Source organism: Melospiza georgiana, chromosome 10 (genome assembly GCF_028018845.1).
Source record: "Melospiza georgiana isolate bMelGeo1 chromosome 10, bMelGeo1.pri, whole genome shotgun sequence".
Taxonomy (NCBI): Eukaryota; Metazoa; Chordata; class Aves; order Passeriformes; family Passerellidae; genus Melospiza; species Melospiza georgiana.
Window position 1 is genome coordinate 18757215 of NC_080439.1, and position 20581 is coordinate 18777795.

The 20581-nt window shown below is 44.3% G+C and overlaps 1 protein-coding gene across 2 annotated transcripts in view; it reads right to left on the reverse strand.

Annotated features, from left to right (window-relative positions):
* Window positions 1-20581, reverse strand: part of MYO7B (myosin VIIB) — a 46663-nt gene that overhangs the window by 15927 nt on the left and 10155 nt on the right. The window contains exons 13-31 of one of the 2 annotated variants that reach the window (XM_058031143.1): window positions 19043-19178; window positions 18651-18811; window positions 16299-16436; window positions 15196-15348; window positions 14545-14643; window positions 13907-14001; window positions 12702-12786; window positions 10774-10929; window positions 10047-10121; window positions 9290-9466; window positions 8378-8587; window positions 7302-7469; window positions 6957-7037; window positions 6317-6444; window positions 4721-4847; window positions 3234-3353; window positions 2160-2333; window positions 1203-1430; window positions 98-265 (exon numbers count right to left, since the gene is read on the reverse strand). In XM_058031143.1, coding sequence (XP_057887126.1) covers window positions 98-265; window positions 1203-1430; window positions 2160-2333; window positions 3234-3353; window positions 4721-4847; window positions 6317-6444; window positions 6957-7037; window positions 7302-7469; window positions 8378-8587; window positions 9290-9466; window positions 10047-10121; window positions 10774-10929; window positions 12702-12786; window positions 13907-14001; window positions 14545-14643; window positions 15196-15348; window positions 16299-16436; window positions 18651-18811; window positions 19043-19178 — 2679 coding nt within the window. Of the gene's footprint in view, window positions 1-97; window positions 266-1202; window positions 1431-2159; window positions 2334-3233; window positions 3354-4720; window positions 4848-6316; window positions 6445-6956; window positions 7038-7301; window positions 7470-8377; window positions 8588-9289; window positions 9467-10046; window positions 10122-10710; window positions 10930-12701; window positions 12787-13906; window positions 14002-14544; window positions 14644-15195; window positions 15349-16298; window positions 16437-17992; window positions 18032-18650; window positions 18812-19042; window positions 19179-20581 lie in introns of both variants that reach the window. The other variant, XM_058031141.1, reaches the window with a different exon arrangement.

A 20581-nucleotide genomic window follows, 5' to 3' on the forward strand; every position in this document is an offset into this window, starting at 1 on the left:
CCTACTATTAATAGACTATTAATAAATAAAAATGGTGAAAGAAGCAGAAGCTGGTGCTCAAGAGTGGTTACCCAGCACTGCCTGACAAACCTCTTACCTTAGCATGTGCGTAGGTTACAAGGCTCACCCACTTTTCTAGGGGTTTGGACTTCAGCTGTTTTACTGGAATACAGTCATGGAGCACCTTCTGCACAAGTTCATTGTGGATGGTATCTCCAAATTGGATATAACAATATTTTGCACCTATCTCCACCAAATCTTCCTCCTGAAACAATTAATCCATTAAAAGAGGCCTAGAAGGATGTCACAAAGGCTAAATAGCCTCTTTCAACCTTTGAACCATTTAGGAATGGGGTTTTCTCAGTTTTTGTCTGGATAACACTTAACAGTCACCCAGCATGAGGAGGGATCAACTTCACAGAATTGTAACATCAGAGAGATTACTAGCAAAATATTTTAAAGTATGACTCAATTTGCCCCTTTGGACATGCTTCCAAGCTCTCACTGAACTGCAAGTTGCAGGGAAGGGAAAAGTATTCATTAAAACTGTCAGTGCGACAGCTGGCACAATCACCTGGACAAGGATTGTTCATTAAGAAGGGAAGGGTTGTTCACATCCACTTGAGAGGAACAGTGGATTTGTCTTTTCAAACAAACTGTGGGTCTGCTGGTAGATAAAACTAGTACTGGGGGATAAAAGAAGCAATGGGAAGGATTCCACTGATTGATGAATGGAAAAAGATATTTGCTTTTACAAATAAAGTTTAGGTTGCTGATAAATGAAATTAGACACTGAAAGATGAAAGAAACAATGGGGAAGGAAAACCTCTAAATTCCATATGAAATAAAAATTCAAAGGAAGCGTTAGAGGGAAATCTTTGGTATCAGGCATATTGGGAAGTCTGTACCTCTCAAGTACCTCAGCCAATGGGGAAAGAGAGAGGGAAATGTGGCCGGGAAATCAGGATAAAAAGGAGGCTGCATCCTCCAAAAAGCTGAGAGATCCCAGGGGAATGCCCCATGGCCTCTCCCTTTGTTAGAATAAAGTAAAAGGACTCCTCTGTCTCCTTTTTGAACACAACCCTCAGGTGTTGGTGGATTAATTTTCCTAACACACTACAAACAGTTCACATTCCTGCTTTGTAACGTGGGAAGCACTAATCCAGTTGTGTCTCTTTAGGGGGCTGAATGAGGAGCCCCACCTTGTCACAGCGGTACTCTCCAAAGCGGACACCCCGGATGACCTGGTGGTAGATGAGGTCGGTGCTGACGGGATCCTGGCGGGAGCTGTGCCAGGGCGTGAAGATCTCCTTGCGGAAGTAGAGGCGCCAGGGCGCGTGGCGCTCGTGCGTGCCGCGCTCCTTCACCAGCTGCTCGCACTGCGAGATGGCGTCCAGCACGTGCTCCCGGCCCCCGCCCAGCGACCACACCTGCCACACAGGGACACTGCGTTTACTGCCAGCCTGCCGGAAGGACAGTTCACACACAGCTCCTGTCTCCTGACTGCAAGGAAAACGCCAAAAGGTAGGCAAGTTGTATGGGGTAAGTGGATGTATTTTTACGGGTCAGCTGTGTGGCAAAGGAAACCTTACAGCAAGAATTGCTGTGTGATGGGCCAAGAGAAAGGCAGAATAGGATTATCAGGTCTTGAGATCCAGCTGGGATTCAGAGCTGATTTGGTTTCAGTGCAGGACTGGGTTGAGGGAGTTCCAGAATTCAGTAATCCTCAGTGAGGCTGGGTGGGCAGCAGCAACTCCACAGAAAGAGAAGGGAGCATTTACTGCCAACCTGCTCTGGGCCTGCCCAAAGGATCAGGAACACAAAGCTCCTGGTCTCCTCACTGCAAGAAAAACTCCAAAAAGGTAAGCAGATGCGTATGCAAGTTGTGTGGGGTAAGTGGATGTATTTTTACTGGTCAGCTATGTGGCAACGGAAACCTTACAGGGCTGCAGCAAGAATTGCAGAGTGATGGGCCAACAGAAAGGCAGAATAGGATTATCAGGTCTTGAGATCCAGCTGGGATTCAGAGCTGATTAGGTTTCAGTGCAGGACTGGGCTGAGGGCATTCCAGAATTTAGGAATCCTCAGTGAGGCTGGATGGGCAGCAGCAACTCCACAGAAAGAGAAGGGAGCTTTCATTCTATTTTTCTACACTTTACCTTATCAAACACAGCAATGTAGAGTGAAAACCCAAAGATATCCTTCAGTTTGATTTTATCTGCTATGAACTGACAGATCTCTTTGGCAGTGGAAGCAGAGTCTGCAGGGACAGTGATGCTTTGGCCGTTCATCAGGGTGACATGAAACATAATGGGTTTCTTCTGCTTTGTTGCCTGTAAGTCAGAGTTAAATGAGAGAAAAAATTTATGGACAAACCTTACTTTCTTCTGAAGAATGAAGTAAGCTTTTAGATCTAAGAGCTACGCACCTTGTACAACCTGGTCAACAATCTTTAAGTGAATCACCAACACCCACATAGTTTCTTCAAAGCATGGTGAGTTGTAAATATAAATTACATCCCTGGAGCAGCACTGGACTCAAGTTTTCTCCTCCTCACAGCTCAGTAGAGCTGAGAATCACATAACAGTGCTGACTGATAGACTTTTCATGAGCCACACTTGTCCTGATGACTTTTGGGAACAGCATAACCTTAGCGTCAGTGGAGAGATGGCCTGCAACAAGCACATTGCCCAGGAAGATGTGTGCTAAGCAATAGGGTTCCTGAGGTTTAGGGAGGAATTGAACTGAGGTCTTGAAAGGAGAAGGGGGTGATTTTTAATTACTAGGGTGAAATTTAATTACTAGGGTGACAGTTAAAGGAAGTGGAGGACAATATAGCACCATCATACTCCCTTCTTCCTTTCATTTTAAAAGCATAACCTTAGCTCAGTTCTTTCCAATAGTGATAGTAAGAGCTTTCCTCACGAGGTTGTTTCTGGCCTGTGGTTCCTGAGTGGATGGAGGTACTTCCCTGCATATCATCTGCTGCTCCTTACATACTTTTCTGCATTTATGGTAACTGAATAGCCAGAAGAGGTGTATCCAAGAAGCTGCCCAGACCAAGGTGGCTGGTCTTCAATCCCCTTGTGCAATTGATTTCCATTATTTGATTTAGGAATTCCTGCTATTACAGGCTAGTGAATGTAGTATAACAACAAAGTAAGCAGTACACTTAGAAAAACCAGTACAAAATGTCCCAGATCAATATAATTAAGGCAAAAGGGAGTTGCTACCTGAAGTTCCAGCCAGCTGGGAGGTTCAGTGCGGGCCCCGTTGCTGTAGGTGCGTCTCAGACGCTCTGCACAGTACGGAGCGTAGCCCGTGGGCCCGTGGTGGATGAAATTCAACAGGTACTGCAAGCACAGAGCAGGAGAGGGAGTTAGGAAACAATAATCCTCAGAAAACATTAAAAACCTTCTGCAGCTGATACAGTAGATTTCAGTGACCCATTAGCTTTCAGTTCACCAGAAAATATTAAAGATTAGGGTTGGAATTAATATCTTCAAAAAGGAGGCTTGAGACACTTAGTTTTCATTCTTTCTTCAGAACTTTCAGTCCAAAGGGAGAGAAGATTTGTGTTAGTCTCTCCACTATGTTTAACTACATGAGTAGTGGAGACTTTGTTCTTATGGTTAGGTTAGAGCAAGAGTTAGTGTTTTAAACCCAAGAGCCTGAAGTTTTATGACATGCTGTACAAATGGAAGAGCTGGGAAGAGGGCTAATGGCAGATTAGGTCTAATGATGATTGATACTTTTAGTTCTACCAAGTTCTCTGGCAATATCAACTGAAGTCCATGATTAAGATGGGACATTTGAAGAGATGAATGGGATAAACTGAGCTTTTGGAGTCTGTATGGCTCTTGGATGGCAAGGACTTGTATTTATGTATCTGTATTTAGTGCAAGCATGCCTCATTCACCTGGTTATTTTAATGATTAAAAATATTCCTAGAGGTAGGGCATGGTCGTGTCTTTCATGAATTCTGCATGCTTCCAAGTCTTTGGATGAAGACTAGTGTCAAAATATGCCTGTGACTTGTGACTGGTTTGTTCCAAGTAGTGCCCATTTAGCAGCATGTATGATTAGATTGATTATTTGAACTGGGGTGTTAATAAAGCAAGGGTGAAGTTTCATGCACACCCATGGATCCTGTTTGCTCTCAGATCTAGGAGGAAGCCTGATGTCAAGTTGGAGACACAGATTGAGTTTTTATCCTGTGATGAAGTGGATTTATCCTCCATTTAAATTTGGAAATTAATAAATAATTAAAAAGTCCAAGTATCTGTTGGACTTTTTAGGGCTTAGAGATACAGGGTAAGGACTGATAAAACTTGGGGGTGTGATTTTGTACTGGCCTCCTGAATATATTTAATGACAAGGGTTGTAACTGGAGACATCTTTTAGTTGTCTTTGGCTGTAAAGGCAGAATTGGAGGAGTTAAAATTTGCCAGATCCCTTGCAGATTATAGATCTAAAATGAGAACTGTGATGAACAACAGAATCCAGACTCTATGATGTGTAATGAAAAAACTAAATATGAATGCAGCAATAATTTATTTAAATTCCCAGATAAGCGTATCTGATGAGAAAGTTTCTGCTGAAACCACAGCACCAGCTGCTCTGGAAGTCAAACATTTGATGTGGCTGTCAGCATCAAAATACACAAGACACCAGCTGAGCTGAGGTGTGTGAGCTGCTGTAGGAAGGGTTAGCAGTGTACCTTCACAAACGTGTCTGAAGGAGGAAAGCAGCCAAGGCAAAGTGACAGAAGGATCCAGCCACGAGCATAGCTGCTCCTGTTGCTGTTTTCTGTGAGTTGTTTGCAAATCTGGCAATAAATCTCATCTCTGTAACGAAACATGAGAACAACAGATAATTCGCTGTCTGAATTCTTTGGCTACAATTCAACTGCAAGCTTGGCAGGATTGCAGCTTGATGAGGTAGATCTGAGCTAGGTTCAACCACAACAGCTAGGATAGCACCTGTAATGCACCTCAGGAAATTGATTTGCTATGGAAAAGGCTCCAGGCATGCTTAGGGGCTTTTGCCACCCCTTCTTACTCAAGTGCAATTCCCATGCTGAATTAACTTCAGCAGGGAGAGAGAGAGAGAGAGACAGAGAAGCAGAGGGCTGTGCAGGAAAGCAACTGCTGGGTCATCCAGCTGTGAAATGGCATTGCTGTCCAAGAGTCTAGATGTGTAACTTGGTCTGAGCTCTCTGCAGCATGTGGGTTGTAGCTCATGGCTCTTGTCTGTCTGCTTGTAGGTGGATTTGGGGATAAGAATGGGAGACACCCTGCTTAATTTTATATGTATATATTTATATATTTACATATATTATTTTTTTATTTATATTTATACACAAACTTGGAATGAATCTTGCACAGAAGTGGAGAAAGGAGCACTTCAGTGCAAGCTTCTGAAAATGCAAGTTTACCTGCAACAAGGACCTAAGGGAAACAGATGCAAAAATCTGCATAGAAATAAAACTGTTATTAAAATATCATCTTAATTTTTTCTAGACTCTTGGAACACACATTTTTCAAATCTGATGTGAGAGGGCATAAGTTGGATGAGTTTTCTGTTCCTTCATAGGATATGTGATGAAACACAAACCAAGGATATGGGTACTTAGCCTGTGGCTATTATGCTATATGGATTGAATGCAATTTTTTCCAATAGAGAATCTGCTTTAGGGAGTGTCTTGACTGAAACAGAATGACTGTGGAGAGAGGAATGCAGCCCATGGCTGAGGTCAAGGCACAGCCAGTGTTTGTGCTGGGCTTTGTTACAGAAAAGTGCTTAGGATAAAAAAGGAGAGGATTCATGAGGTCAGGTCAGAATCAACGAGCTTCTGATGTATCCTTCACACCATGCTTGGCCTAAGGTCCAGCCTCACACTGCTTGTGGTCAGGATTTCTCCTTAGTGTCTGATACACTCAGCAATCCAGATCTTTGACCACCTCTGATTCAGGGACATTGCTTGAGTGCTCAAAAAGAGGCTGTTGGGAAACCTTTCATCCACTTAGTATACATTAACTCCATATTTCTTACTCCTCTGAGTGACTCTTCTCCCTCATTCTAGGGCAGTGTTCCACCTTCAAGTGTTATTGAGTCACAGCCCTGAGCTCTGCCCCTTTCCATACCTGTGGGGTATTCAGAAAGCCATACATGGAGGCAGCTGGCCTAAACTGCAGCATGAAAATACCAGAAAAGGCAGTAAAGGGAGTCATTCTCCAGGACTGTTGAAAAAGGATGCTGGATTTCCTTGATGCAGTGGGCACCTGGCCCTAAGAAGGGGGTACAAATTTCTTACCTGATGGCAGGACGCAGAATTGCATTGCCAATAATGAAGTGTACTTTTTCTAGGTTGGACATAGGTCTCTGAGAGATCGAGACGTCCTCTTGGAAAGCCTCTTCTCCAGTTCGTAGCTGCTCTGTCACCTGAAAGAAACAGAGTAGAACCCCAGAGTGCTCTAGAAATCTCCCCTCTTAGCAGGCAGCTCTGCCATAAGTGAGAGACATTCCTTCCTTATCTTACTGGCTAAAACTCTTCCTGCTCAGGGCAGGAGAACCAGGCCATATTACCCCCTTCCCTCTAAAGGTAACTCATTAAATGTGCTGTTACAGCACTGTCTCTGGCTAAGAGAACTGTCTTGTACTGTCCTGTACAGCACATGGTTCTCAGTCTGCTCATGCCTCTGGGCAAGCTGTTCTGTAAAGCCAACAATTCTCAGTAATAAATCTCTTCTGGTGTTCTCTGCCAGAGAGCAGATGACATCAGTGCACACAGGAATTGTGTCCAAAGAGCTCTGCACCAGATATCCCACAAAGGACTGCCCTGGCTTGGCAGGGAAACAAGTTCTCAGCTGGGAGGTTGCTCACATAACATCTGTCAGAAGGTGAAGACAGGGTTTCAGGCAAGAAGAAAGGGAAGCAATCTATTTCCTTCTTACCTTCCCTGTCAGCTTGGATGACCGTTTCAGTTTCAGGGATGAAATCCCCTTAGAAATCTTGTTATCCTTTCTGCCTTCTCTCTGCAATATACATTACCATTATAGGAAATCAGATTAATGCACAGCAAGAATGATTCATTAAGGACAGAAAGATGCTCAAGTGAAGATGTTTTTGTGTTTTCTTCTCCTGCCAGAAAGAGCTCAGTGTCCTGCCAGGACTTTTGCACTTGTGACATTTCAAGTACAGTAGCATGAAAGAGTTTCTTTGCTTTTCTCACTCTTGGTATAACAGCACAGAAACCAAGGAAAGCAAATGTAAACACAAACATAGTCTGCTTGTCTCACCATATTTGGGCTGTCATTCTTCAACTGGACCTGGTTTTTCCTGCCAAGTGTGTCATATATCTGTGTCATCACGGAGCTGCTCTTGGTGGTGGCACTCTTGGCAAACATTGCTGGCTCTGGCAGGTCCCCCATGAACCTCAGGATGATCACCCACACAGCTAGAGAAGCCTATAAGAGCAGAAAGCACAGTCAGACAGTGCCAACAGGACCAATGGCTCCATGCCATTTCTGCCTGTTTAGATTAAGAGCATTTTCTTCCTTTACCCAGTCCAAATTGTTAAAATTCCCATTTCCTCTGGCTACCTACATGAAGAGTTTAGTTTCATACCAAACAACAAGACAGCAACACACAAAACTTTCCTGCTAATGGAAGAGGGTACAGCACTGGTGGAAAGGTCAGATTTCTTCTGTGATTGCTGAGCCTCACCATTCCCTTTACTGACACCCTGGAGGTGTGTTGTGGCTGGAGGGAGGTGCTGAAGCCTTGGCTGAACTGCACTCTGCATCTGCTGACCTAGACAGATAAGCAGTGGAGTGCAGTCTGCCAGGACCCTTCATGCCCAGAACTAGAAAGCCAAGTAACAGCAAAGTTCTTGATGCATGGGGTCCTCCATTCTGCCAGGCTGCTTAGAATTAAGGAAAACACCCTCCTCAATCCCCCTCTGGTTCAGTAGCATATTAGAGGCCTGGCCCTACCCCTTCTGTCCTATCTCACAGACCAGCAACCCTAACAAGAGCAGAGACTAGCTCTCATTCTTCTTCTCTCCAGTCCATTTTTATCCCCAAAGGGTGTCTGGAGAAGTCAAAACACACCCCTGAGTTCCCTCTTTGGCAAGAACAAAGGTGACCAGAGATCCTGCATTGGGCAGGTGTTTGTGTGAAGTGTCTGCCAGCAAATTGCCAAAAATGCTGATGGGAACTGCTGCTTTCAATACCATGGCTCAGGACTATCTCCTTGGCTCTGGAGTCTCTGGTTCCCAGGGCTGTGCCAGAGCCAGGATCCAGGGATGATGGGACCTGTAAAGCCAGGGCTGTGGAAAGAGCAGGTTCAACATGAACAACAAGGAGCCAGATACCAGGACGTTGTCCTTGTCTTCGTGGTAGAGCAGCGGGTGCCGCAGCTGCCTCCGGATGTGTGTGTGTGTGGAAGAGCCCTGGAAATAAGTAGCTGCAAACTTGGGGAAGGTGTACTCTTCCAAACCATGTGCTTCCTCTTCTAGCTCCACACTCATGGGAACCATGTCCAGGTCCACTTCCTCCAGCTTGTTAGGCTTTGTTTCCAAGTCCTGTGCAGAACATGAGGAAGAAGCATATTTTCTTTTACTGAAATGATATGCTTATGTTTAGTTCTGCTTTTTTTTTCCCCTTGGCCATAGGTCTTCCAGAATTTGCCTTTCCAGCTAATCCCAAAGGCATTTACAGTTGCTACCAACAGATTATTTGGACTCAGAGCTTGTCCTTCTGAGATGCATCCATTCCATGTGGTCTTCCTGTCTTGGTCCTCAGCAAGAATATTGCTGATAGAAAATACAGGTTTTACTGTTCACATCCTGTACTTATCCATACCATTCTATTCTGCCCACCTCTTCCTACAAAATTCCAACCTCCACAGCTATCAGGACAAGTATATCACAGATTTTGCCTGTAAGAATATGATATAACTTGAGTCATGAACTTTCAGCTTGTTTCAGTTAGAAAATCACTAAGAGCACTGTCAGCAGAGCATAAAATTGGTGCCAAAATGCAGAGGGTGGGCCAAAGAAACAAGTGCAAAGTTTGAAGCTATATAGTCCCTAAACTGCATGTGACCAAAAACTTTTGGGAACTCACCTCTGCAAGAGATGCTTTAGTGACTGGATGGATAATTTGGGGGATTTTTTCACTGTACAGAAGTTCACTAAACAGAACTGACCACTGATGGAATTCCAGCAATCAATGGGCTTACACAAGGGATAAACATGACCCATTACCAGTCTGCAGCTCAGTACCTCAAAACCCAGAGGAGCCTGTCCTTCTTGGCCTCCAATCATAGAAGGTAAAAACCCAAAAATTTTGTCCACCATTTCTTGGTCGCTGATAACATCATGATTTGTTGGTTTATTGCCAAGCACGTTCCTCCCTTGTCTTGCTTCTGCCTCCTCTCTCTCCTGAGTTGGCAGGTGCTCCTTTAAACACAGAAATAGGCATGATTTGAACATGAACATCATGAATGAACATCATTCTGCTAGAGTGAAGGGGTATGAAGATGAAACACTTCTACAAAGGTGTGTCATTGTGAGGTCCAGCTCTGCCAGCAGTGTTGAAACAGGAAGTCAAATGTTGCTTGTGTCAAGCAGTCACAAAGACTTGGCCCATGAGCAGCAGGGCCCTGCTCTTACAGCTGCCTTTATGGACTGTTGGCCTATTGATAATGATTTTGCAATTCAAGTAAGAATTTAATCAACAAGAGATAATACAGGAAAAGCACAGAATTTCTAACAGAAAACCTCACAATTTTTAAAATTTTAAAATGTTTTGTGTCGGGACACTTGTAATAGCATTGGATGTATTTGGCTAAAGTGCCCCCTTATGCTGCAGTCAGAAATGTGTGTGTGTTTGCCTTGTTATATTTTCAAAGCATCATTACAAATAGGGCTACAACTATGTCTTATCTTTCTTTAAATATAGCAGTGCTCAGAGGTTTGAGCGAGTCCACAGGTGTGAGCTGGGTAATGCTGGCCAGTGTTCCTCCCCCAGCATACCTACCTTTTGTAGTCTCATAGCTTCTTCCCTTCCTTTCAATGGTCCCAGGACTTGGATATTCCTGTCTTCCAGCTTGTTCTGTGGACAACAGGAGTATTCTGTGACTGTTGTACAACTGCTGAGGCAACTCCCTTCTGCCTTTAACAAACTGTCCATAGCAGGACTTTGTCCCAGCAGAGGCTTAGTTCAAGATTTGACATTTTAGGGAACAGCCCGTAGGCAGAAATCTGTAAACTGGCTTAGTCCTGTTTGTACAGCATTAGTACAGAAAGTATCCTGTGCTATGGACTGCCAAGGGTAGCACCTTCCAAGACACACTGTATTGGGATTCCCTTCTGAATGGTTCCCTGAGTGCCACCCTGCTGTAGAAATTGATGTCCCCTTGCAGGACTGGCTGATAACACAGATCTTATCTTTTCTCCCTTCTGTCGCAGCCACTGCAGCTGTATCAATGAAGTTTTGATCCATGATAACTATCACATAAAGCAAATGTAAACAAGATCAGTCTGCTTAACACTCTGCTTTTGTACTTGGCAAGAGTTCAAATTAAAATACCCCAAAATGAATATCCACACCCAATGCTATGTTAAGGCGACACTTGCCGGTGATAAAATCTCTATTGGATTTCATAGAAACAACGTGTTCACAAGGCATCTGTGAGCATTACCTCCCTCTTCATCCTCTGGAAGGTGTGGCGAGCGAGCATGCCCCTGGCATGGGCCTGAATGACGCGTGCAGCTCTGTGCTGCCGTGCCAGGCTCTGGCGCAGCAGGAACCCGCGGCACCGCGCCTGGAACGCCACGATGCGCGCGCGCGTGGCCTCGTAGCGCTGGGCCAGCTGCCGGCCCCGGTACAGCGCCTGCAGCCGCCCGAAGCCCAGCAGCGCCTGCGGGGCAGAGGGAAAAGGAATCGTGGCTCAGAATCTCTGCTGGTCACAGTGACTCTGCCATATGTACAAGTCTCTTCTTCCCAGCCCAGCAGTTGAAGGAGGAGTCAGGATTCTTCTGTTCTCGTTCTCAAGGTTGTTTATTATTTCTTACCTAGAACATTCTTTCTCTGACCCGCCGAGGTCTGTCTGGCAGGTCAGGTTGGGGCACACTGACTGCCTTGGGGTGGTGTTATCTTTTTATACGAAAAACTACACGTACATTACTTATAATAACTTCTTAATACTTATCACTTATGTTAGACAGTGAGTTTCTACCTTAAACTAATCTAAAAGTGCTACTACCACAGCAGAAGATGCAGGCCAAGAAGAAGAAGGGAAAGACTGGGCATGCTTAGATTCTTCCATCTTGCTTTCTGAACCCCTATTCTAAAAACTCCAAAAATCTATTTTTCACCTTGTGACAAACTAACTATTATTCTATTTAAACTCTCTTGACTTGTAATTCTTCATATAAAGGTGGTAATTTGCTTCATGGGTCAAAATCAAACTCACAGGTGTCTTGGGCTTTGTGCCAAGGTCTCTGAGCCCCTTGGCAGGGGCTTGAGCCATCTAAGACAGGCAGAGAGATGTTTGGGCTTCCAACAATTATGGTTCCAAACCATCAAGACGAGTTGGGATGTAAGGTGGGATGAGTAGAAGACAACAAAATTTGGTGACAGGATAAAGACACTGGAAGTGGCTAATGTAATATTACCCATTATGCTTTGTTTTCTACCAGTAATAGGCCTTTAAAACTAGTGTATAGACTTATTTGGGGGATCTGTTCTAGGAGTGGCTCCAGAAAGTGGCAATGGTAGCCTGGGGTTATGACAAGCAGAAATGAAGGCAGGTGAATGGAAACAAGCAATCAGACAGGAATTGCATCACTGATGCAGAATATAGAATGTTTCTGACTGAAACTGGCAGTTTCTCCTCCTTCAGATCTCAAATGGGATGTATGGAATATAATAATCATAATTCCTGCCACACAAATACATAATCTGTGAGCACCCCCAGTTTTCCTCACCCAGAAAATGCACCATCTATAGAAAACAGTCAATATTTTGCACACAGAATCATTAAGGTTGGAAGCGACCTTCAAAATTATCTAGTCTAATTGTCAATCCAGCACCATCATAACTACCCCTAAACTACAGCCACAGGTGCCACATTCAGATGCCTTTTCAACATGTCCCAGCATGGTGACTCCAACACCACCCTGGGCAATTTATTCCAGAGCCTGACCACTCTTTCAGTGAGTTTTTTTTCTTAATATCTAATCTGAATCTGAATCTCCCCTGGCAAAATTCTTAATAATGTGAGATTGATATGACTTTTCTGGTAATTTTTTACAAATTCCCAGTTTTCCTGCAGCAGTTGTGGAAGACACTTTGTTCATAGCATGGTGACGATGCACCTAGCATGAAAGGCTAGGCTTGTAGTTCTGATTATAAGAAGTGTGGGACCACTTATATGTCAGGTCTCTGGATCTAGGCCTGCTGAAGGTGAGTTGGGTCCTATTTCATCAAAAAGCAGAAATGTCACAGGCTCAGCAAGCCCTGAGAGATCCCAGAGCCCTCCTTGGACTTTATACCCTCCTTTACACCCTGTCATCTATTCTCCCTTCAGTTGAGAATATCTTCATTCCTAATACTCCACTCAGTCTGGCAGGACACAATATATAAACACACACACACAAATATAAATTCATTGATGCACCTTCACCTTACCATTCTGAACTCCTTCCGGCAGCAGTAGCCTCTCCAGGCTGACTGAATGGCTACAGCAGACCTCCTCTGTTTCAGGAACTGCTTCCTAAGCACACACACATGGGAGGTGACAAACAACAGGTTATCTCTGTTGCTTCTTATGATAGTAGTAGAGAATAAGGTGGCTTTTTTTCCCCTTTCAGGGGAGTCCACAGTCTGATGTCAGCCTTATTTGCTGCAAAAATACTCATAGCAATTACAGACCAAATTAATTGCTGTGATCAGAGAGCTCTGTAAGAACTGAAAACCCCTCACATCAAGACTGTACAAGTTAACTTTCCCATCTAGTAACCTCTTTCTCTCTGTTTTGCTGCCAGGATGAGGAGCCCATCTGAGCAAGATGAACCTCAAGATGGTACAAACTGTCACACTGCAGCTCAAAAAGGCAGCACATAGCTCTGGTGGATTAAAAGTAAAAGTAAGGTGAGGCTTTTAGTTTGGATACTTTGTTGGATAGCAGGCAGAGTCTGAAAAGAAAAGAGGGAAGTTTTGGGGCATTTGTGTCATATTTTTTAGTTCTTCCTTCTTCATTATGGTCAAGGGTATTTCTAAACCAAACCAAGACTCAGTCCTATATCATGGTTCTGGTTGAGGGGTTACAAGATCCATGAGTACAAATCATGATGTAAAGCATTTAATGAGGACAGACATTTATTTGACAGTGACTAAATTTCACTTCTGAAGATAGTTCAAACTAAACCAGACACAATGCAAGACTTAGGCATCTTTGGCAAAGAGGAAGACTAGTTAGTTTCCATCTGATTCTTGTCAACATCTTGTATCCAAGAAGCAATCTAACTAAGAGAATTTTTGTAGCTCTGAGAAGGGTGCAGATTCCATGGGGATTTCCTGCTTTCCAGATGTCTACTGTTTACTAAAAATATTAAGAGCAAGTCCTCCTTTCAAACCTTTCTTTACATACATGCCACAGCCCTGCATTTTGAAAAACATCACGAAAATAACAAAACTGACCCAAAACAAATCTTTATCCAACATCTGCATAGATACACTGTGCATTATTACATGATGTGCATGTAATTTAGGGCTGGTGGAAGGTATAGCCTGATACATTTCATACTCAAAAATGCTGCACAAAGTGTGTAAGCTGCACCACAAAGATTAGCTACTTCAAAATAACACAAGTTCCCTTCTGTAAGGTCACTGACCTGTCCTTTAATCCTCTCATCACCTTCTGGATAAGAAGAACCTTATCTGTAAGTACATTTTGGAGTTGCAGCTCCAATACAGTGTCATGATGATCCTGTTAAAAGAAAGTGTGGATATGCCAGCTTAGCAGACTCACTTAAAACCTCTGGAAATGAGACACATGGTCTGAAACAGACCCCAAATCAGCATTATGTAGCATAATGTGACTAAAATGCATTTATGGTAGTGCAGTAGGAAGAGTGCACACCACCTGACCAGACTTGGTCTAGCTATAGCCATAAACAAGCAAGAGTCTGCCTGCAGCAAGACTGTTTTCTTGGGGGTATGCTACAGGCAAGGTGGTCCACTGCAACAGTGCACTGGTATCCTGTCCTTTTTTATGCTCTGTCACATTGCTCTGTGCTGTTTCAGCTGCAGTGCTGTAGCACAGGAACAGGATCAGCCTCTCCTACACCAAACCCTCTCCACTGAATTATCTGGCTTTCAAGAACAAAGACCCACCCTCAGATTCAAGAGAGAGTTTGTAAGACAACCCTTGGTCCTCCTTGGTTGCCACTCTTGCACAACCAGGCCAGGCTGTGCTGTGAAGCATCCAGTTTTTCATGAGAAAAGACAATAAACTGTCCTTTCTACTTACTTTAAGGAAAATCTTGGTCCTTCCAACTTGCCAGCTTTCATCCTTGCCCAGCACTGCTTGGGAGATGCTGATGCAGCTCTGTCGAGTATCATTCTTCAGCTGATGTGCAAAAGCATCATGATGTTAGGGCTTGGCTGTGAAACACAGCAAGTGAAACACAGCAGGGATCTACTGGCCTGCATTCCAAAGGGTGAAGAGCAGAAACAGATGAGGTCTTGCAGACCTCTGGGCTGGCAGTATCATGAATGGAAGTGGTTCAGCTCAAATGGTCAGCAAGAGGAGGGATGTGATTGCCTGACTAAACATTCCAGAATCAAGGTGTGAGGAGGACACCAGAGACCTGAGAATTGTGTGATCACAGTAAAAAACCACCTGAGGGCAATGGGAATGGGGAAGGTATCTGGGATGTCTTTGAGAAGCAGGCCAAGGACAGCTGGACCTCAAAGCAACTCTGTTTTCAGCTAAGGTTGAAGGGAGTATTTAACAATTCAGCTATAATTCCTGTGATAACAGTTCCTATGATGACTTCTCCTGTGCTGACAGCTCCCTCAACTCTGCCAGCAGTAATTCAAAAACTTTCTTCTGTGGGAAAGACTAAAGCCTCATAAGGAAAAGTTAGATTAGCCTTACACCATGTTTTTGCTTGCACACCTTTTGTCGCAGAGACCATGGCAGAAGAAATCTGTATCTCTCAAAGAACTCCTCGAAGCTGTAGCGGACGGGGTACCCGGCCTTCCTGATCTGGATGGTCTCCATCATCCCCGAGTAGCGCAGCTGCTTGATGCACAGCTCCCGGTCAAACAGCTGCAGGGAAAGCAGGCAGGGAGGAGGCTCAGCACTGAGAAAAGGTACACATGCACTATCCCTCAGAACATGTCTGTTAACCTCCAGCCTCAGAGGGCCTGCAAAATGGCATACTGTGCTTTTTTAAATTGTACTTTACTTCCCTGCACTAAATTAATTCATTACAAGCATAAAGGGTCTTCAATTTTGTGTATGTCAACGGTAGACACAGTCTGTTTACTTCAGTCTGGCTCCCATTTTTTGTTCTAAAACTGCAATTTCAGATGAACAGTGACTTCATCATATAATTTTGTAGGTGTGAATAGATGCATTATCAACTTAGGCCTTTGGGTATACCATGCCAAGCACAGCAGGCATCCTGCTCTTTTCTTCTTATTTTTGTTTAATCTTATCTGAGTTTAAAAGTTGGCTCACTAAGCCACATGCAGTGCTTCAGAATTTTTTAAATCACTTGACCCACACCATACAAGATTTTCCAGTAGAACCAGGTCAAAATTCCCCAAGTCCCAGCCACGTGTCCTAATGACAAATGGACTCTTCCTGGTATGTCAGATTAAGCCAAATCACCTCTCACAAACTCCCATAGCTCTCCTGTTCTCTCTCAGGCTATCTCATAGTATGATCATTGTTGATTCTGATGTTTTTTGCTAGTTCTTGTGTTGAGGGTCTACAGACTTTTCAGTTTTATCTTTACTGAAAAGGTGTCTGTAACTTTACTCAGGAATACACCTGTATGCTCTTTTGCTATCCATTACTCTATGGTGCTTTTTTGAGATGCTTTTGCAAATTAACCATATATCCTCCTATTATGTTTATTGCAGGAATACCCTGTACTCCCAGCTCTCCTTGGGTGCAGCCAAGTACAACTAGAAAATGTTACACAGAAACTGAGAGCCTTTTCTCCTTACAAACTTTACCAAAGGTAAGACCTTATATTGTTAGAGCATTACCAGTGGTTTCTTGTAGTCATTTGGCTTGATGCAGCGGATGAAGTATGGCTGGCACTGCTCCAGGATCTTCATGAGCTTTTCCAGGGATTGCTTGAACTGTCCTCCCAGTGTCGAGAGGCGCTTGGTGGTATCCAAGCCCTGGGAAGAGAAAGCACGTGCTGACTGCAACATCATTCAATCTCAGAGGCCAATTAATAAACCTTTGTATTTTTGTACAATCTAACAGCATCACACAACCACCAGGAAAAAAATAGTTTACCTACATGGGAGTTACATTGGCCATCTGCATCTTATTAATTTATGTTTATTCTTGTAAAGAAACCCCTCACTAAGTGCTTTCACTACTTGGGCACTAAGTTCTAGTAGTAGAGGTGGCTGTGGTGGAAGTAATTCCACCCACAGGAGCCCACATGCACCTGGCTGTTCCAACCAAGGCTGTGTTTAGTGCCAGGCCTGGGTGCCAAGCTGTGATTCCTGGGAGTGTGCCTGAAAGCTTGGTGAGAAACAGCCACTCCCAAAGCAGGAATAAACTCCAGGCCAGATATTTTGCTGCCATCATAGCTAGGAATGCTAAAGATCCAGAACAGCCCATTCCTTAGGGATTAGGATGGCTGATCACTTTCCTCATTAATATTACAGCAAGCAGTGAAAAGGAAAACTTTTACTGGAGTATAAACTATGAGGTGCTCCAGACTTCCCCAGCCTCTCTGACAGCACAGTTCCACCTGTCTTTTTCACACAAATTAGGCCTAAGTTTCTACATCTCAGTATGAGCACATTAATTTACAGTGACAAGAGTACAGATTCCAAGTAACAAAAGGACTCCACTAGCCTTTTACATATAGGCAATGAGCTGATCATTGCAGCACAACACAGCCTGTTTGTTTCTTAGTTTGTCTGGGGGGTTTGGTCCATTGTGGAGTTGTTGGAATTTTTTCAAAGTAAATAATTTAAAGTCCAGTGGCTCCCCCTCACTTCCATGATCTTTAGGAAGTGCTCATCCTGCTGTTCTTACTTCTAAAGTTCCCATTTGAATACTCAGATTTCCACACTCAGCTTCAGCTACAGGGCAAGGCTGCCCTCCAGTGATCAGTCATTCCTGTCGTTGGAAAACAGCTCCTGGGAATGTCTCATTGCAGCTCTGATGCATCTTAGGGCTAGCAAGCACCCAAAGTGGGTATAATGACAACATATACGTATTTTTGTGATTGTCACTCTCAGACCTTAGGGGCCTTTCTGCTGGCCACACAAGGCCAAAGCCCATACTCTCATGATCTCACACATGCAACATTGTTACAGCTGAATTTGTTGTTAATGGTGACTTTTCTGTTGTGCATCAGGAAAGGAACTCTGAGACCTCAGGACAAAAGAGTGTTTTCTGGCACATCACTCATTATTCTTTTTTGTAGCCTGCTTCTTAGGCTTCCCAATGGTGGTCCCATTTATTTGAACTTCAACAGCTAATTTCTGTTGCATTTTGACATGGGGTAGCCCACATTTGGTATTTCCTTTCTTGAGATGCTGCTGTACTTTTTTTTCAATAACACAGCCTTATTTATAGGGACAAGGCCCATTAGAGCAATGTAAATACACCTGATATTTAATCTGGAGGTATTCATAGCATTTAAGAGATGCTAAGCCAGTTATCTGCTGCTTATACCACTTCTGACATTTTTTGCCCCCAGGATGTTTACCTGTCCGTAGCCAGGTGTTCTGGACAGCAGAAAGCCACACTGGGATGAAGACAGAGGAAGAAAGGACAGGATCAGAAAACAATGCCAGGAGAATAGACAGGTAAGAGAACGAGCTGATTGTTCTGTATCCTGACAGGAAAACTCAAAGATGTAAACAAGCATAAGTACCTTCACATACTGGTGACACTACATAGCTAAATGTTCAGAAATCAAGATATGTGGAAGTTGGAGCAGGATGGGGAACCTGAACTGTGACCCACACTGTTCTCTAGTCCACTGCACTTCACATCCTTATTTTCACTAGGCACAGACACAGCAGGCTCAGTGGAGTCTGTGATAATGACCCATCATGAACTTTGTCACACAGTGACATCCATGCGGGGAGGCATCAGGACTCATGGCTCTGAAACAACTGCAGGCATGGCTGCACAGATGTCCAGGGTGCACACCTGCCTGACAGGGCTGACACTGCTCTTGTTTGCAGCATGAACACCAGACCCTGACTTTTCCTGTAGCCCCCATGACAGAAACAATTTGAATGAAAGAAATAGGGATTTGCAGAGACAGTGCAAAAGAAAGAGGAGATCAAGAACAGCCAGAGGTGTGTGGAAGGCAGGGGAAATGAGTTGTTTCTGCAAGACAGTGCCAGTAAACCAACCTTGTAGACCTGGTCAGATCCAAGATGCCGAATGGTCCCACGTCCCAGAGTAGGTGGGGTTGTTTCCACCTGGAAAATCTCTCTCAGGAATTTGTTTTTGGAGGAATGGACCACTTGCATTACATTAGCACTCAGTGTGTCACGATTTTTCTCCAAGAAATCTATAAGATGGAAACAAAATTAGCCTGTCACCTCTGCAGCCTGCTGGCTCTAGCACCACTCTCTACCTGAAATCCACTTAATTTACAGTAACTTGCAGATTGGTTTAGAGTAATCCTTCTGACCTCCTGATCAACTTCAGATCAACACTACCCTGGAGAGCTACATATCCAGGTCAAGCATCCATCCATGCCCTTCCCTTCCCCCTCTGTATCCAGCAGAGATAGACTCACCTTTTGATTCATAAAAGACAACCCCAGCAAAGTGGTTGATGCCAAACTTGGTGTCATGAACACTTTTAGGTGGGATGTAGACATTACTTTTACCATGGAGGGAATTGATTTTGACAAGCATGGTGGCATCTGTGCCCTAGAAACAAATACAGGTAAAAAAGGATGGTTAAGCAGATTGTTCCCAGCACTGACCTGTGCTCAGCAAACAAACAGAAATGGTGCTCAGAGATAACCAAAGCTCAAATTCTGCCCTTTTGTGTGTAGTAGATCTGGAGAAAGTGCCAACAGTATCCTTCCTTTTACACAGACCCCTGTCTCAAGCATCATGACAGAACACACCATCAAGCACAGGGCCTGGTGTTCTGGGGCTGTACACAAGTCCCCATAACATTACCAATATCACCAGATGGGCTGAGAATTTACCAGATCTTTGGACGTCACAAGCAAAGCCCCCACCAACCTTCTCACACCCTGCTACCCAGGAAGCTGTAAGGGATGCCTCCTCCTTCTCCTGGGCAGGCACAGTTGTTCTTGCACTCCCCAGCTGGTGCAAGACTCAGAGATCCCTGGAGAAATCCCTGAGCAGATCCCAGCCAGCATGCCCAGACCATGAGTTCCAGAGGCTAGGCAGTCAGCTGGGTGCTTCTCTTCAAGGGTGCCATCATGATGCCATCCCCTCATGGGCTGTGTGAGCTCTCTGCACTCACCTGCACCCAGGGCAGTGGGGGCTTTGCTCTCAGAAGTCATGTGCTCTGGGAATCATGGAAGAGGTGCCTTCCTGATCTGTGGGACCACACTCTTTTTAGGGAAGAAAGGGAAAAGCTGTCTGCCTGTACATGATCCTCTAGTTGCCTGAAGGACTACAAATGAGCTGAGGCAGGGGCTTGCTTTTCTGGACACCTTCCATTGTCATCTGATTCCTGCACCAACACTCCAGTTTAGCCTCACCATGCTCTGCAGACTATGAAAATGCTCTACAGGGATGTCTGAGATCAGATGCTACTTTCATCTCTGCTTTTCTTCTTTGAGATGACTGAAAGATAACATTTCACAGAACCACAGAATCATGGCAGACAACAGCCACAGCCTTTCCCTCATGCACTGAGCAGGTCACCTTGTCATGGAAGGAGATCAGATTGGTCAAGCAGGACTTGCTGACTGGACCTGAGCAACTTGTTGCTCTGTACCTGCTCTGGTACAGATGGTGCTCGAAAATGATCTGTTTATGATCTTCCTGGCCAAGGTTAGCTGCCAGGCCTGTAGTTCCCCTCCAGTTCCTCACTATGGTGACACTGCTCAATTAAGTCTGTCAGCAAGGGGAAAGAAGAGCAAGCTGCAGCCCAGACCAACAGCAGAACGATACTCAAACAATTAACAATTTCAAAGATTTCCCAAGATGCCCTTGTAAAATGATCCAGACTCCTTCCTTCTCTGTCTGGAACTGCTGTAAGAGTTTCAGCAGCAAGGCACCAGGAAGAGCACATTCCAGCAGAGAGTGAAGCAGTTGTGTGGTGAGCTAATTTGAAAGAAACATCTATG